Consider the following 18,206-nt stretch of genomic DNA (forward strand, 5'->3'; position numbering starts at 1 on the left):
CCTTCAAAGCTTGCAATGGCGCTCCAGCTTTCTTTTTGATGCCTGCGATTGTCTGCAGTTGTACTTGGGGCCAGTGAAAACACCATGATGGGGCTGATAATCGTGTAGCAGGAGTGAAATCTGTTTGTAAGACTGATGTCTTAAAATACTTTCGGCTAAAGTTGGAATGTGGCCTCATTGCTGACAAGGAAGCAAGACGGTGTGAGAGAATCGTAGTCTGGTGTCAGATATGTGCTCTTAGGACATCTGTAGCAATGTAAATTGTCATAGGAGATTCTCTGGCAAAGGCCAATGTCGCAATCGGTGACGTAAGTTTTAGGAGACCGAGACAAGTTCCGAGCCCGAAGTAGCATTTAGAATAAAAATTCCGAAAGAAAGCCACCGACCGAGAGCGCTACGACTGGAAGCCGCTTAGGAAACTTGACGGCAGCATGGCAATACGGTCGGATTTTTTGTATTCATTTTCTTTTCTTACTATGGGTCTCGGACTTCCGCAGGAGTAACCCTAAAAATTACGTTATTCTTACGCAGCTCGGTGCGAAGCTCTCATTACCTAACTCGATGGACCATACATGCTGGTTGTCTTTCCACAGAAGTTTGAGATTCAGTCGTTTTAGCAAGCGCGCATAAGGCAACGCCAAAGCGCCACCTTGGAAGCACGAAGACTGCTACACTCATAGGAGCAACAACCTCATTGGTATAGAATACACGAGGTACTTTGTGGCTTCCGCGTACTTAGGCACAAGCTACACAGCCATTTTTAATCGTACCTTCACTCGCGCTTGAGAGGTGCTCATTCGGCTTCACGTTTCTTATTACAAATAACGCCTAATACGTACATGATTTTCTCGCTAAGATAACATACGAGTTTTGTCCCAAAGGTATTGAAGCTGGTTTTGCAAGAAATTAATTTATACTGACATTTTTCGAACGCACATGATATGTAAAAAAAAAACGCTCTTGAGCATTATGCATCGGCGCTAAGTCTAACCTCCAACCACTGACCGTGGACCACGAAAACGTGCGAAAAAGCCAAGGAAATCGATTCGCTTCAAAAGAAAATCGTTTGCGTTATTAAATTTTGATAATCGGCATGGTTACCCCATTGCTCCTCTCTGTTTACCTGCGCGCTGAGTGATGCACAAAACTGTGCAACCAAGCAGACGCAGCTGTCTATGCAGGGAAGCCATTGGTACGCATGCGCAAGAAAACAGGAATATATGAGCGCAAAGAGGAGGCGCCCGTGCCTGCAAGCGCCCAGTGTGATAGTAAACCTTCCCAACCAAGAAATTGAGGTGATGGATGCGGCTGTTAATCGTGTGCGAAACGCAAGACTGTGCAGGACCGAAAAGGGCAGCAAGAATTTCCTCTAAACACTGTGACCCAGTATTGATAAGGTGAATGTTTTTTTTAATTAAGGAGTTTTACGTACCGAAACCACTTTCTGATTATGAGGCACGCCGTAGTGGGAGACTCCGGAAATTTCGACCACCTAGTGTTCTTTAACGTGTACCCTAATCTAAGTACACCGGTGTTTTCGCATTTCGCCCCCATCGACATGCGGCCGCCGTGGCCGGGTTTCGATCCCGCGACCTCGTGCTCAGCAGCCTAACACCATAGCCACTGAGCAACCATGGCGGGTAAGGTGAATGTATTTCGGCTAGCAAGTAACGTGCGGAAAAGCAGCGGCCACTGCGATAAATATGGCACAGATAGGGCGACGGCTTCCAGGCTCGAGGAAGTGCAACGAAGAACAGTACAAGGCAAGCCATGCACGTGATTGCATCACCTCGTATGACGCGAATTTCGAGGAAAGTTTTCTTCCGTGCTATTATCACACCATAGTGTTCCCAAAACATCTACTCCAGGATGCGACAATATGGAAAGTGAGCACTCTTGCATTGATTGTTTCCGCGAGTGAGTGCGATAAGGAACAGTACCGCCAATGCGACTTGCGAAACATATAGACACACTTGACTGCCTAAGCTTCTCCCGCCCTTCTTTCGCGATATGTTTTATCGCATGTTACGTAACACAGGCGTCACAGAGAGCTCATATACACCGTGTAACGCAAAAACGTATGAGAACACCGAGTGAAAGAGCACGTCACGTGCTTGACGTTACATCATTTGATTAAAGGCAGACTCCACTTGGACGAGGCTCCTCGTCCATGGTCTAGGTATTGATGCCGTTCAGACAAGCCCAAGCTATCCTTGCTGCTTGAGACGGGGTGTCGTTTGTAAGCCTTAGATTTGCGTTACGGCGTCGATCGTCCCGAAACCTGCTAGTGCGTTATGAGGAAGGCCGTAGCGAAGCGCTTTGGTATAATGTTGACGACCTGGGATTCCTTATGTGCACCAAACCACAGTAGACGATAATTTTTTTTTTCATTGTCCGCCCATTGGAACGTTGCCACAATGGAGGTGAAGTGCAAAAAAAGCTCGTGTACTTAGATTTTAGTGTATTTTCGTGCGCTTTAAGGAACCCCAGGTGGCCAAATTAGTCCGGAATCCTCCACTACAGCGTGCCTTTTATTCAGATCGTGGTTTGGCACGTAAAACCCCATATTTTCTGCCAACGCTGCCAACGAGCGAGATAAATTTTGCGGATTATGTACCTTGCTGAAAGCTATATGTGTATGCGTACTCACAGTACTCACCCGCACACGATGTGTGGGAACCGGCATGGGCCCTTCGAATCTTTTTTTTTTTACTGAACTGCTTGCTTGAGCGCGCAAGTCAAAAGCATCGTACGTTCACGATCGCTCCACGTTAAGCTCCGGTCCATCGTCACAGCACCAAGAAAGTTTCAAACACGTGGACCGTGGTACATATCGCAATCCGACAAACGCAATGAAGCCGACGACCTGCTGCACTACGATCCCAGTGTAAATAACGCGGGCGCGGGCGGCAGGAGCTAGTCTACGTCGGTGGCACCATCGCTTGCTAGAAACGTCCAAAAAAAAAAAGAGGGAACATCGACGACCGCTTCAGCGCCGTTTCACAGGCAGATGATTTATCGAAGAGGCTATGGCTAGAGGTAGCTCCAGTGGAAACTTTTCCTGTCTGATGCCGGAAGATTAGACCAGAAATCTCCTGTAGGTGTAACTCTTCCCCCTAGAATCACCTTTTTGTATAATGCAATGGTGATGGCTTAAATTTGGTAAAAGCACTCATCCTCAGTTGTAACCATATCCCGAACTGAGAGAGTTCAGTTGCCGGCTGGTAAAGGCGAGGCAATTGCAATACTTGCACCTGAAAATGGCAGTTTCCAGCAGTGACTTGTTCCTTTCTTAGCTGGAATTAGTAGCGAGTCTAGCTGGAGTGTCCCCATTCTAGTATTAGCAACACTGGTCAACTCAATTTACGCCGTGTGGTCATGACACATGCAGCTTCAAGATTTTCTTCCGGTGCTCTTTATTCCATACAACATGATAGGTTCTAAGGCCTGCATTTGCTAAGACGATAAGAAATAAGGTAGCTTGGCACTCTCAAAATTGCGTCATGTATCAATGAAAATCCTGTATCAGGTTGCAAAGTGAGGGAAAACTAAAGCTTTCGTTAGGAAACGCACTATTTACGCGTATTCTGCAATTTATAGAAAACGACATTCGCCTCCTACAAGCAAACAAGGAAGGTGGCTTTGTTTTGTTACCTTGCCGGATCTTTTGTGAAAAAGCTGCTCAAGCAATGGCCAAGGATTTCATCTAAGCAAAGGGCTATATAAATGAGGTAAGGGCGAAGGCCATAGCGCTGCGTAAAGAGCTTCACCTCGAGAAAAAAATCTAAAATTCTTAATGCTTCTAAGCGTACCTCCTTGACCGTGTCTTTAGTGGAAAAACCCACAAGCCTTATATGCCATTTAAGTTGATCGTTAGTGAGCGTGACTGCTGGCAGCAGAACGTTAGCCGGTGTTTGCTAAAGCATCTTAGCACACTGGATGTAGATGGCCCGTTCATTGCCAAAAATTCAACAGATCTTACACAGTTTCTGCAGAACCTTAACTCCAGCGGGTCTGCCTGCTCAGCGGATGTCGAAGACTTGTTTTACTCAGTCCTACATGCCGAACTGTGTCCGATAGTACGGATCTGCATCGAACAAAATGGTGTTCTCGCCTTTGAGAGGGGTGCAGGCATATCTGTCGATAACTTTATGATTTGGCTAGAATTTTAGCTTTTTTCGACTCTAGTTCCGTATGGCAATCAAGTTAAATATACCTGGTAGCGAAGGTTCCATAGAAGCTGATACGTTTATAACATGGCGGTTCATCAGCGGTTTATGAGGCTTAGCGCCATCTGTGTGACGAGGATATACTTCCGGCAGAAGAAAAAATAGTGTGGTTCTATTTCCGTTAAAAACAGAAGTGACTGCATTTTGTTCTCGAAGGCGCGAAATTTGTTTTGGTGGCCTACCATTAGATCTGCGTGTTCAATTCCCCGCCATTCGACTGGATGGGCGTTTCGAGCCTTCAGCGCGGAAAGCGATTCAGGAAAAGGCCAGCTGTACGGATGTCTAAATGACACCCCTGAACGGAACATACTTACTTTGGAGGCTGACGAATGCTTTAGGTGTAGAGTGCTGGCCATATCGTCGGACGTCAATCCCGTAAACCAGCGCAAGTGCATGAGAACTAAAGTGAACAATTATCTGGCGCTTAAAACTCACTATTTTTGGCTGAACAGGTGAAGAAACGATGAAGCTATACGCGTTACCAAATTCAGACAAACGTCGACGAGCAAAACAGCCCATCGTCCGAGGGGAGTGTATTTTAACTGATGAAATTTATTAGCGCGCCTTTCTGGACACTTCAAGAGTTGCACTGTATTGCCAATGATAAAGCCAGTCTTACGATGGTCGCTTAAAACGTAACAAAGTTAATTTATAGAGTTTTAAGTGCCAAAACCCCTTTTTGATTTTGAGGCACACCGTAGTGGAGGATTCCGGCAATTTCGACCACCTGAGGTTCCTTAATGTGCACGTAAATCTAAGCACACGGGTGTTGTCGCATTTTGTCCCCATGAAATGCGGCCCCCGTGGCCGGGATTCGATCCCGCGACCTCCGTGCTCAGCAGCCCAACACCACAGCCACTGAGCAACCGCGGCGGGTTGGCTTAAAATAAGGTACTATTTGCTGATAATAATCAAGAAAAATAGGGTTATCTTTGCTCATCACGATTACATAATATTGATCAGGAATTTTATTTTAGTTGAATGAATCTAACTGTCGCTCGCTTTATTTAAAAAACGCATTTTTCTCTCCCAATGTTTGTTCCCTCCAAACGCAGTCGCACTTCAGTCGCTGCTCCCGTAACCACCCTTGCTGCTGCCGGTGACAATTTGTGCTGAACCGCTTTTCGCCCGAAGCTTCGCGACTGGATCGACCTCTTGACGATTGTGTTTGCATTCAGCTTAAGGTTATCAGCATCGGTTCCGCTGTGACACTAGTTTTGTGTAACATGTTCTTATCTGCTATTGACCAACGCTTGGCTCTTGCCTGTGGCGGTGCAAAAGTGCAAAAATGTTTTAGGTATGTGGACAATATTTTGGTGATCTTAAAATCAGGCCTTTCTGCAACGACGAATAATACAGTGTAAGAACTTTTAGCGCTATTGGGACGACATGCGAAAGGGATTCCTTTACACATGAGCTTTATTTGCATCGCAAGTTGCGGTTTTCATATTTAAGTCTATTCTTTTCTGAACGACGCATAATTTAAGCGGGCCTCCCGCGCTCACGCATAGCTTTTCGCGTTCAACTCGGCGCATACTAAACTAGTTTAAACGGCAATGGCCTCTATGTGTTTTGAGGTGGCGTTGGTGAGAGTCTGTTCTGACAAAATGCAGGAAAGCGTAACTGTCAGGTTGCACGTCTACGATCAGCCGGATACCATTCTTCTATCAAGGTTGAAGTAGCGGAAATCATCATTAAAGAAATGAGGGTTAGGCACGAAACCAAGCCGCTAATAGAAAAAAGGCCGCAGGTTGCTCCGTACATGCGTAAGATGGCCCAAAATTTAAAGAAAGTGACCAACAGGCAGAAAGTACCTGTTGTTTTTTCGGCCCCACGGAAGCTTGCTGGCCTCTGCCAACGCATCTCACATTTGCAGAAGATGACCTTTTGTGGTAAAGATGATACAAGGCCGTATGTTACCGGCATGGTTGCTGTGGAGCTCGAAATTCCACTAAATTGCTGCAGGGCCGTTTTATATTGGCTATACAGGCCATTGCATCAATGATAGGGCAAGAGAACACGAGCTGTTTGTCAAGAATAATATTAATGCACATTTACCTATGCACTTTAATTCCTGCGCGTGTGAGCCAGATCTTTATCTTATCCGCCTTCTTCCTAATGGCAAAGATTCCTTGGTATGGGAATTAATAGGGATCTATTTCAATAACATGAAACGTGACGTCGCTGTCAGCGATACGTCTGTGACTTTACGTAGCACGGCACGCCAGTTTCTGCACTGTATCGTTGAATAACGATGCAAACTTGGAGTATTGTGCACAAACGTACGAGCGTACATGGCCACCTTCTCCTGCAAAAGTCACCCCGTTTGCTAGTTAGGTCAGGTCAGGTCAGTTTATTTCCTTAAAGGCCCCTTTGTCAGGGATGTTACATAAGGGGTGGGGTGCATATTGCAACAACAACTCAACGTGATAACAAACGAAACATTTGAAAAGTTGTTGAAACCCTGTATAAACAACTAGATATTCGTGACAAATTGTCAATTAGAAGAAAAAAGCAATAGTTATTTTGGCCGAAGTGAAGAAACACTAGCAACGGACAATTTACTTCAGTAACTAGTGGAACATTTGAAAAAAGGTAGATACACTGCATACAATCGAAAACGTATGGTAGGTGATAAATTTGTACAAAAAAGCAATCAATTCGACAAAATTGATGCAACCTCATCAATGAACACATGGTGATTATTTGTATATACCACACGGTGGGGAATGCCATTACAATTAGTTGCTGTTCGAGAAAAAAAAAGAAGCAGAGAAGGTAGTTGTGTGTGAGCGTTGTTTTAAATCTTGGAGCGAATGAAGAGCGCGTTGTGATATTCTTTCGGATGGAATAATGTATGCCACACGATTAAGTGAACTGTAGAAAAACTTATGAAAAAGAACAACGCTGGCTATGTTACGGTGGTGCGAGAGTGACTCTAACTCAGATTTCTCTTTTAAGCATGATATGCTTACGTCATATGAGTAAGATGAATGAATATATCTTACTGCACGATTGTGGAAGCGCTCAAGTGCGTTTACGAGATATGTTTGATATACGTTCCAGATTGGTGACGCATATTCGACTTTAGGCCTGATAAGTGATTTGTACGCCACAAGTCTGGCGTCCTGAGGCGCAAGTGGCGCCTCATGCTGTTGATATGCTGTTGATATGCGTGCCCCGGCTAAGATGACAGGAGATTAGGACGCCTAACTACTTGAATGATTTTACTGTTTCAATCCGATTGTTGGCTATTGTGTAAGAAGGCAAGAAGGGTGTATGACTACGAGTAAATGACATGTGTTTACATTTTTTTGGATTAAGTGCCATTATCCAATGACACCCCAAGACTGTACATGGTTGAGATTTTGTTGCAAATTCACTCCATCAGTGTCATTGTTAATGGTATGATAAATAACGCAGTCATCATTGAAAATCCGAATTTTGCAAGTTACATGAAGCGGTAAAAGACGGGGAATGCGAGAGATGGAAATTCAAGACGATGAGCAAAACTTGAACAAGGTGAATGCAGGCGCCTGGATTCACCTCCTTCACGTTTTGCTCATCGTCATGAAGCGGTAAGCCATTGATATATATTAAATATAGAAGTGGTCCAGAACAGACCCCTCAGGGACACCTGAAGATACCGCAAGGTTGACGGAGGACTGGTCGTTGATAGTAACGAGTTGATCGCGGTTACTGAGGAACGTTTCTAGCCATTTTAATACATCCATGTTTAATTTCAAGAAAGGAAGTTTATGTAATAAGTGAGGGTGAGGGACTATGTCAAAAGCTTTTTCATAGTCGAGGAAGATAGCATCAGTTTGTTGATTACAGTCAAGATTCGCGTGAAGGTCGTGAAGGAAAAGAGCTAGTTGGGTCTCGCAAGAAAAGCCATTACGAAATCCATGTTGTGCAGGATGAAAACAATGGTTGGCGTCTAAATGGTCCACGATGAGTGAGTAAATGACGTGCTCCATTCTCTTACATGGAAGACTCGTTAAGGAGATGGGGCGATAAATTAGTCGGTTATTCCTATTTCCTCCCTTGTAGATAGGAATGACTTTTCCTACTTTCCAATCATAAGGGATGCAACCTGTTGAAAGTGACTGAGAAAATAAGAGACACAAACATGCAGCTGAGATATACTTAATATTTTTTGGCAGTTTCGTGTTAATACCCTCGATACCGGGGCATGAAGAGAATTTGGGATTATCAGTTACTTTGGAGATACCATCTACAGAGAACGTGATGGCCGGCATTACAGATGCTATGTTACTAGACATTAATGGTACGGAAGAAGTGGTATCTTTAGTAAAAACTGAGGCGATGGCATTGTTGAACGTAATGGCGCAGTCGGTATCAGTCATGATATCTCCAGAATCGTTAGCAAGAGTTATGGCGCGATGTTGAGGGCGGTTTATTACTTCCCAGAATTTCTTGCGGTTCTCTCTGAGTATTTTTGGTAAGTCGATGTTAAAAAAGTATGTTTGGCGCTGCGAACAGCAGATAAGTACACGTTTTCCATGTGCTAGCATTCGTACTTTGCTTGGCAGATCGAAAAAGTAATTTTTTCTTATTTTCTAGTCGTTTTACATGGTTAGAGAATCATGTGTTCCGATGGTTTGGATGGAAGGTTATTTTTGGTATATGTTTGTTTGCTAATTCAATCATTTTAGCTTTAAACAGCGCCCAATTAGTGCGAGTGGTTCGCTCGTAAAATCTAGATTGAAAGTTTGGCAGAGAGGCAGTCAGTTCGTCATTGGTGGCTTCGAAGTTTCCCTTATCGTATAGGCTGATAGTTTTGCGATATGTTGCACGTGGTGGTGCGGAAAAGAAAAAGGTAGCGTGAAGAACTTTGTGGTCGCTAATAGCAGGAAGGAAGGTTAATGATGATAAGCTGTCGGGTGATTAATTAGTATAAAATCTAAGATGTTCGCACAGCTAAGCGAGACAGTGTTGTTTCTGAAACAAGCTGTGAAAGATTAAAGTTCAATCTGACATCGGCGAAGTCTCTAGCTCCAGCATTAGTTGATGCTGCTGAGGATAGGTCATGCCGGTCAATACGAGGAAAGTTAAAGGCGCCGAATAAAATAATGTGAGCGTTAGGATGTGCGGCAGTAACCTGGCATAAAATGCTGTTTAATTTTCCAGGGAAGTCAGGGTTGTTAACAGGTGGCCGATAACACACACCCAGCAGGACAGCCTGTGGGAAAGAGCGGATAAGTAGCCAGGCTATCTCAAGGCCAGTAGGAGGCGCGATTAGTGTACATGATAATGGCTTGCTAAATGCTATAAGAACCCCCCCTCCTCGCGTTCCTTGGCTGTCACAGCGATGAACTTCGAAGTTTGGCAAGTCGGATAATGCCTCACTTTCACTGATCTCCGATGTTAGCCACGTTTCTGTTAAAATAGGTAAATTACTGCCAGATGAAGAAACGAGACTAGATATATCTTCGCGTTTGGGAGGAACACTACGGGCGTTAGTGAAAATAGCAGATAAAGAAAGATTATTCGTTGTGGTGATGTGGCGAGGGTTAAGTGAACGTCTGTTGCACTTTGATTGCTAGGGAATCTCTTTTACGGTTTTAGACGAACGGTTTTGGATGAAGTTGCTAGTGAACTGGTTGCAAGTTATGCTCCTTCCTGTCCAAAAGCATTTTCCGCCCTTGGTTGTGTCTTTGCCGAAGCAGATCGCGAGAGGCAGCGCATGGGTGACGCATGGGCGCGATTCACAGCTGCCGCCGTGGACAGACCTCCGCTTACTCAGCGCTTTGTTCCGATAAATGGTATCGGTCGATGCGCACTCCGCATGTCATCGGTGAACAGAGGATGGCGTGCTGCTCTGGCGCCATCTCGTAGTGGTCGTCGCCGCAAGGCTCGTTTTGCGGGGCGGGGCACTACGCTTTTCTTCTCACAATTTTGCCATACCCTCATCGTCCGCTTTCCACCTCATGGTCACGCTGCACCCTCCTCCTCCGCTTTCCTCCTCGCGCTTTCATCGCTATTGCCGTCCTTTATCCCCCGCGGTGCTCCGCTTTCGCTCTTTCATCCTTCGCTGTCCTTGTTCGCTGGGTTACGCCGAGGGAGGCGGTCGAGGGAACAGCCGCCTATGAGCTGCGCTCTAAAAAGTGAAACGAGGAGATGTCACAAATGAACTGTGTATTATCCACCCTTACTTGACTGCAGGACGTGACTTGTGGGTTCTGCTGGTGACCAGGGACCCGGATAATGAAATACTTCTCAAGCCCAACGTCAAATACGTTGCCAATATGCACGGCGATGAGGTAACTCTTCTTTTTTTAGTCCATGCATATTGCGTTTCACTGCTAAGTGAACGTGATATTTCGTTTAAAACATTGTGCTGGCATTTCCTTCGTATTCCCGTGAGAAAAAAAATGCATGCAGAGTTCATTAAGCATACACCAAGCACGGTCAGTGCTTTTAGGTGAGGCAATTGAGAGTTTACTAAAACGTTTGACGATTTTCTGAGAAGTAGTGATTTTTTTTAACTTTTCAGTGTTTCTTCACATGGCTAGATATTAGCACTGACTTTGTTCCTTAAACGTGAAAATAACCATCTGCGCTGGGGACGTTATAACTAGGATTAGAGTCATCTTTTGCATTTATTAGAGGGAGCGTTTTCAAGACTTGAACTCCATTTCTTCGCTAACATTGCTAAACGTTCAGTTCCGTGGCTTTTTCGTCGCCCTTCACCAACCCTAAATATACACTGTGTCGTTTTCGCTAAGTTAACAAATCACAAACCATTCCAGTACAAGTGAGCTTGCTGTTGCCCAGGAGACGCTATCGCGCATTCATGCGGGATGTATCAATCTGCGGGACGTTTTTGTGGCATCGCTTCACTTTCCAGCTGCGGCAAGCTCTGCGGTGCGCTTCTCTTATGGCCACAAGTTCCAGCGCGCTACCTACACATATGCGCTTGTATTGTCAAATCTAACTGGAAATGGAGCTGCCTCAAAAATCTCATGAGCATTATTTTCAAGGGCTACTTTACCTCCGAGAAAATTTCATGCTCCGAAATTTTATCGTTGCCTGTGGCGCTAATGTCCCTGTTGTAGAAACGTCCCGGATCATTTATTATGGCACCCATTCGAGTTCGCAGTCCTTGACACGTTCCAAAATCGTTTGTCATATGTTACTAAAACTTTTATGGGTGCTCCTAATATATCTATATTTTGTCAACCTCATAAAATTTTCATCCTGCTACTTTGGTCTCGTAGCAAACCTGTAACCCTTGCACCTCTCAAGGAAATTCGTTACGCCAGCGAGTAGACGAAATAACGTTAACGTAGAAAGAAGCTTAGAGGTTCCCTCACCACGCTTCGATATTACGCTTCGATATTAGGAATGGCTCTTAAAGGCGCAACTAGAAGGTTACCTGATGGGCAGGTTGTAACTTCAATTATATAGCCGTATATCCTGAAAAGGCCTGATGTGAGTCCCTTTATTGGGACATCTGGCGGTAAAGTGCATGCTGGACGTTTAACAAAGTTCAGCTCACAAGCTTTAAGATACATATTTTTGTGTGTTTCGTTTGTTCCCGACATCTGCGACATCACATCGTTCAGGGTAGAGGAGAATCAAAGGCAATGCGAATAGCATTCGAGATATGTAGCGAAATACCGTATCCCTGAAGAGACATTTATTTAACAAGGGTATAATGGTAATTCCGATACTTTCGTTCCTTGCGCTGTATGCCATATACTCCAATATCGGCCCACTTTGCTATGGAATCTGCTTGTCTAGGTCACCCATGAGCATGGCAATATAACGATGACTATGTGAACCGATGCAGTGACGATGTAATGACGAAGTAGGAATCATGTGGATCAGGTGACAAAGGCGCTATAACGACAACGGCATGACGACAATGAGATTTAGATTCTTAAATTAGGATGATGGTGCAACGACTACAGTGGGAAGAGTGCGATATGACTACATTGAGGCCGCAACGACCGTATGACGGCGGTGGTATGACGACAAGCGGAAGAAAAAGCTAGAATGACGGCGATCCTACCAACATGGTGGCATGATGACGATGGCATGATAACGGGTGCATGATAGCGCCTGGTGACGACGCAGTGATCACGGTGGCATGACAAAGTGTGCATCTACACGAGTGAATGACAACAGCATGATCACGATTTATGATGCAAACGGAATGAGTTCGATGAATCGACGAAGGCGGTATGACGACGATGGAATGATGACAACGGTATGACTACATGACGACGATGATACGCGATGACTGCACGATGACAACCGGATGTGGAGTTTATCATGGCGACAATGTAGTGATCTGGACGGCATCAAGACGATGGTATGACTACGAATGCAAGACGATGACTGTATGACGCCCCTGCAATGACAACGATGGCGTAGCAATGGCATGAGGACAATAAAATGATGGCGAGTCTGTGATGACAAAGGGTAACCATGACTGTATCGTGAAAGCTGCATGACGACGTTGACGTGACGCCGACAGCAGCGCAAGAGTCGGATGACGGAGGTGATGTCACGACGATGCGAACCCCTCGACGGCATGACGATGACGGTCGTACAACGGCTGCATGATCGCGACTGTTTGATGCTGACGCCACGACAAGGGCGGCATAACCACGATCTAAAGATAAAAATATGATTGCGATAGAATGACGAAGAAAAATCGACGTCTATTGAACGACGAAGATGGTATGACGATGACCGCATCACGACAGCAGGATGACGTTACTGCATTGATGACAATAATAAAACTTTAACGTGTCGGTGGTGGCGTGACGATGACATGATGAAGACGCCATGACGAGAGTAGGATAACAAAGCTGGAATGATGACGCTGCAATGACCGCGACGGTATCACAACCACGAACACATTCTTGGTGGCCCAAGCAATGAGACAACTTGGACCACGGGGCTGGAGTAGAAGGCATGACGACGACAGGATGACCAGGGTCAGATCATGAAGCTATAATGAGACGACTGTACAACCACGACGCCATCAGAATGGCGGTGTGACCAGAAATGTATGACAACTGTATGACGACGCTGACGTGAAGACGGCATGATAATAGTCAGATAAGAAAGCTGGAATGACGAATAAGCAACGACCACGACGGCATCGCGACCATCAGCCTATACCTAGTGGCCCAGGGTATTAGGGCCACTGGGTTTGGGTAGTCGGGACGATGACGGCATGAGGAGAGCAAGATCTCGAAGCTCGAAGGACCACAAAATAGCGACCCCGACGGCATCGCGACCACTAACACATACCTTGTAGTCCAAGCATGTAGATAACTTGAGCCACTGTTCGAGCCTTTAACCACGCATAACTTAAGGTCAGACCCCACGTCCACTAGCAAGCTCAAGCTCACTCCAGGCCGCTTCTGGGTCGACGCCTAGGCAGACATCGCTCGGTATCGAGCTATTGACAGTCCTTCAAAAAGTTGGATGTCGCTAGTATCCGTTGGTAAAGCTGGTGCAGGACAAAGCTGGTCCGCACAACGTAGTATGGCCTGAGACATAGAGTTTCATATTAGTATACCTAGAGGCAAATCTGGCGCTGCGATCGTTCAACCATCATGGGAATGATGGGAAGTACAGGCTTCGGATTGGCATTCTATTGACTGGCGAACTAGTCTACGAGTATTTTTTGGCAGTTTTGGTTTCGCTCCAAGCGCAATTGCTATAACCTGCAGTGGGACAGTGCAACGCAAAGCTCTCTGCCTTTGTTATGTTGCTCGGAGTGGCGATAGCGCGCTGGGCCAGTGACTGGGACGGTGCTTGTGTCGCGGTGTGGTGTCGAAGCCGTGACGAGAAAGCGGCGGCATCGTAAACGTTGAAAGAACATGTTTTGAGCGTTTGGACCTTTGTTTGTTAAGTGTGCTAGGTTGGTACTGCGTTACGTGCTTTATGAAACTTCAGACTAGGACAAAGAAGGCAACACTAATACAAGACATATACAGTTGTACTTGTAGTGGCTTGACAATCAAATTTTATTGGGGGCTTTATTATGTGATCGTTTATGTGCTCATTGAAATGCGTGTTTAAGGACTTTCAGAACACAAACTTACTTGTGGTAGGAAAGATAGCTGTTTCCTAGCTGTAGTCTAGTGTCGCACAATGGGTACCCGCAGAGCCACGCTGTAACGCTTCGGAAGTGGTACGCCAATATAAAATATAATGAAGCATACTCGTAGGAGGCCACTAGCGTCCTAGCTAGCACTGCAGCAGATGTGCTTAAAAGTACTTGAAGACGTTCAGCAATCGTGACAGCCGACGCAACCTTTCGAAAGAGCGAGAGAGTTCGCAAGTGCCTGTCGTCTGCGAGAAAAGTCTCGCGTTTGCAGCGAGCAGGCGTCGTAGCAGACGGCACTTGTAGCATTCCGCTCAAGGTCGCAACGCTTTGTCACAATACAACATTTTTATTTCCAGAAATACTTGATGAGTATTTTTGTATAAGTACATGCACGGTTGTTTTGCTGTTGCAAAAATGAATAAATAATTATTCTTTGACGTTAAATTGGGAACAGAATCGCACAAGTATGCATACCCTGGTGTGTCCTGGTAACAAACCATAGTAAAACATTCTTCCATCTCAAAGTCATACAAAGTTTATGTAGCGTGTTGTACATTATATAACATACTGCAGAAGTAGAATTAGATTTTACGCGATAATATTTGAGTATAGCTTTGTTTACTGCGCCAGAAGCAAACGCCGCTAGTCTAAAGACCGAAGTCAATCCGAAGCCTGTACTTCCCAGCATTCCCATGTAGGTTGAGGCAACGCTCATAAGAACCCCCGTAGACACTAGCGCCACATTTCCCTCTAGGGTATTTATTTAGAAACTCTATGGCCTGAGAAGAGCAAATAAGCAGAAGCGCAGACTCAAGCCCTGTCGTGCGCAAAACAAACGCTTCGCTTACACAGAGCAGTGGCATGCAGCTGCGGTCTGCTACGTAGCGTAGATACCGCGGACGTAGCGGGCTGCCGCGATGAGTCCGCTGGCTGCGCGCACTGCTGCTCGCTGAGGACAGCTCGATAGGCGCGTCGTAGGCGCCAAAATAAAAAGCAGTGGCGTCTACGTGAAGATTCAAAATTAAATTTGAACTGCTTGCCGCGGTGACGTTCCGTAGGGGGAGCGTTGTGGACACCTCCAGCTCCACCGTAGCCTACACACTACAAGTTATTAAAGGGCCCCTGAAACGGTTCGGACAAATTTTGTAGACGCGTAGGGTACAGCTTAAGTAGAACATTCGCACCACAATTTAAGTGAAGCGTTACGTATTAATGGAGCTACAAGCGATTATAAGTTACCCTCCTCCCCAGCCATGCTTTTCCTCCTCAACTCGTCCGCCGAGCGAGCGGGGCTAAGCTCCGCCTTCACTGGTCCTGCGTCACGATGCGACGTCACATCGTCGACTTCCGGGTGTTTTGGAGCCCGCCCCCGCCCGCGCGAAACCTCTCCGCTAGCTGCTTGGCTGTCGACCCCAAGCGAGAGCTATCGAAGCAGCGTGCGTTGCGAGCATTCTGTCGTAGCGCCGAACGTGTCTGGTATTCCGTTAACCACAGGCAAGCTGGTCATTTCGGCAAATGACTGGAGGCATAAACTCAAGCTGATGACGGAACTTTGGCGTAGACGTACGTGAGCGGCCTGATCGGTCTGCATGGTCCAGACACTTGTTGGCGGAGCGCTTAACCAGTCAAACAAAGCGCTAATATTGCTCTAACGAAGTGTAAAACATTTTAAACATTTATAAAAACAACGGGTTGATGATTACACTCCTGCGAAAAGTACGCACCAGCAGCAAACAAGGAAACGCTTCGTTGCTGCTACTGTGTATGGTTGAGCTCTATGCCACCAGGTGGCTGCACCGTGCAGACCATTCACATTTGCCCTTCTGCTCATTTCGGCTCATCCCGTTACGGCACAGTCAAGCGGCCAGATCCTGTCCCCTTGCGCTTACGTTTGCCTTAATACGGGACTCGCGAAACGAAATTGCGTTAGTAATCTTCCGGTGTAAAGTGACGGCCACAAACGCGCAAATCCTGCGCAGCAGCCAGTTCGCTCGTACGCTGCCTCGTACGACACGATGTCGCAGCTTGACATATTGCCAGTCGCTACGTTTGCAGCCCACAAGGCAACAAAGTCGAATCATAGTGCTCGCGAAAAGACTGACACCAACTCTGACCGCGGAGCTCTCGTCAAAATGGAGTACGTTGTAACACAAGCAGACGACAATTGCTGTGTGCCGGAAATGCTTAAGTGTACTGAAAAATTGTTTTTGTGCATTCTCTTTATGCTACTTTCTTTTTATAAAAACAAATTAACTAACATTCCAACTATTACGAAGATCATTTGTTCACCATAAAGTTGGAAAAATTATCGACCACGCGCCATGGTCAGCCAATCAGATAGCCCGCCCATGTGACGTAATATGGGTTATTTGCATCATATGGGTAGGGGCGGCTTAAAATTCCGCCGAGCAGTGCGCTGCGATCGACAGCGATGTGCATTTTTAAAACCTTATAATAAATTACACGCTTTACGCAGAGCACTTAGATGTGTCAATTAATGATCAGAAGGACCTACTCTAACGACTCAGTACGTTTGTAGAAAATCGCCAAAATCGTTTCAGGGCCCCTTTAAGGAGGGAGCGAAAACGCCGCCATGGGGATGTTTGATTACATATTACTCCGCTTCTGCCAAGCCCACCGGAGTACTTTTCGCAGCTAAGTACTACTGAAATAACCAAATTTAACTCTGAATAAATTTCTAGACTGCGATAAAAAGTGATTCAGGAACCCTTTAAAGGCTGTTTAAATATGCGCTTGTCATGATCGGCCCGCAGGCGCCTTTGATTCCACATACTCGGTGATCCGCCGCCTCTATTTTCTGTGGACGTCGAAAACCGAGGACAGGTACACAACTCCCCGTGCATAATGCTATCGATTTAGAAAAGCAGCACTCACACTGTTTTCCGACACACCCCGCATAAACAAAATGCGATGTGTGCCTCGTTGATGGCGGGGCTGCGGCTTCCATCCAACTGGAAAGGCTCACACCTACACCATCTAACCTTCCGAATACACTTTCAGTTGCAAGTAGCGCCATGGCCTGTCTTTTCTTCTGCTTTAGCTTGTGTCCCAGTAGTTCGCGCCCTGAATTTAGCCATACTTCCGTACCAACTCGCCCATTTTTCACCTTTGACCTAGGCAATCATCCCCATCGATAAAATTTGTTAGAAACGTGGTATTGTACCGGGTATAGAGCACGATTGTATGAAACATTATGATAATTGATTTACATAGGCGCGTTGTCCTTTGTGGAGAAAGTAGTGTGACATACTAAATTTACATCTGGATCTGGGTTCTTAACCTTTTTTCTATGTGAATAACGGAAATCAATGAAAATTGCTCGCGCTTTGATTTATGAGCACCATAAATTTACATAGTTGTAATAATTTCTACGGGATGTCAAAGACAACAGAGTACTTCATTAGTCCGGCAACATTTAGATAAAGTCACAATCAATGCGTTTTAGAATAAGCGACGCGGAAATAAATCTGACAGGGAGACTTACAAAATTCTTTCTGAATGTCCCGTTCCGCTTTTCTAGAGAATGGATGTTATAAGCGAGATCTGTTATCACAAAAAGGGAACCTTTTAAACATCATCATCAGCCTATTTGATGTGCACTGCAGGACGATGGCCTCTCCTTGCGATATCCAATTTCCCTTCTCCTGCGCCAACCGATTTTAACTAACACCTGCGAATTTCCTCATTTCATCGCCCCAAGTAGTCTTCTGCCGTCCTCGACGGCGCTCCTTTACGCTCTGCACCCATTCTGTTACCCTAATGGTCCACCGGTTATCTAACCTAGGCATTACATAACCTACTCAGCACCACTTTTTTTCTGTTAATGCCAATTCGAATATCGGTTATCCCCGTTTGCA

The 18,206-nt window shown here is 45.7% G+C and overlaps 1 protein-coding gene across 6 annotated transcripts in view; it reads left to right on the forward strand.

Moving 5' to 3' along the window:
* The window catches only part of LOC135921217 (carboxypeptidase M-like), an 85,652-nt gene that overhangs the window by 27,656 nt on the left and 39,790 nt on the right, over positions 1-18,206 (forward strand). For 4 of the 6 annotated variants that reach the window (XM_065455531.2, XM_070529875.1, XM_070529878.1 and 1 more), the window contains exon 4: positions 10,419-10,516. In XM_065455531.2, coding sequence (XP_065311603.1) covers positions 10,419-10,516 — 98 coding nt within the window. Of the gene's footprint in view, positions 1-1,274; positions 1,398-10,339; positions 10,361-10,418; positions 10,517-18,206 lie in introns of those variants that run through there. The other 2 variants (XM_070529880.1, XM_070529879.1) reach the window with 2 other exon arrangements.

The sequence above is a fragment of the Dermacentor albipictus genome, unplaced genomic scaffold (assembly GCF_038994185.2).
Source record: "Dermacentor albipictus isolate Rhodes 1998 colony unplaced genomic scaffold, USDA_Dalb.pri_finalv2 scaffold_34, whole genome shotgun sequence".
In the NCBI taxonomy this organism is placed as follows: Eukaryota; Metazoa; Arthropoda; class Arachnida; order Ixodida; family Ixodidae; genus Dermacentor; species Dermacentor albipictus.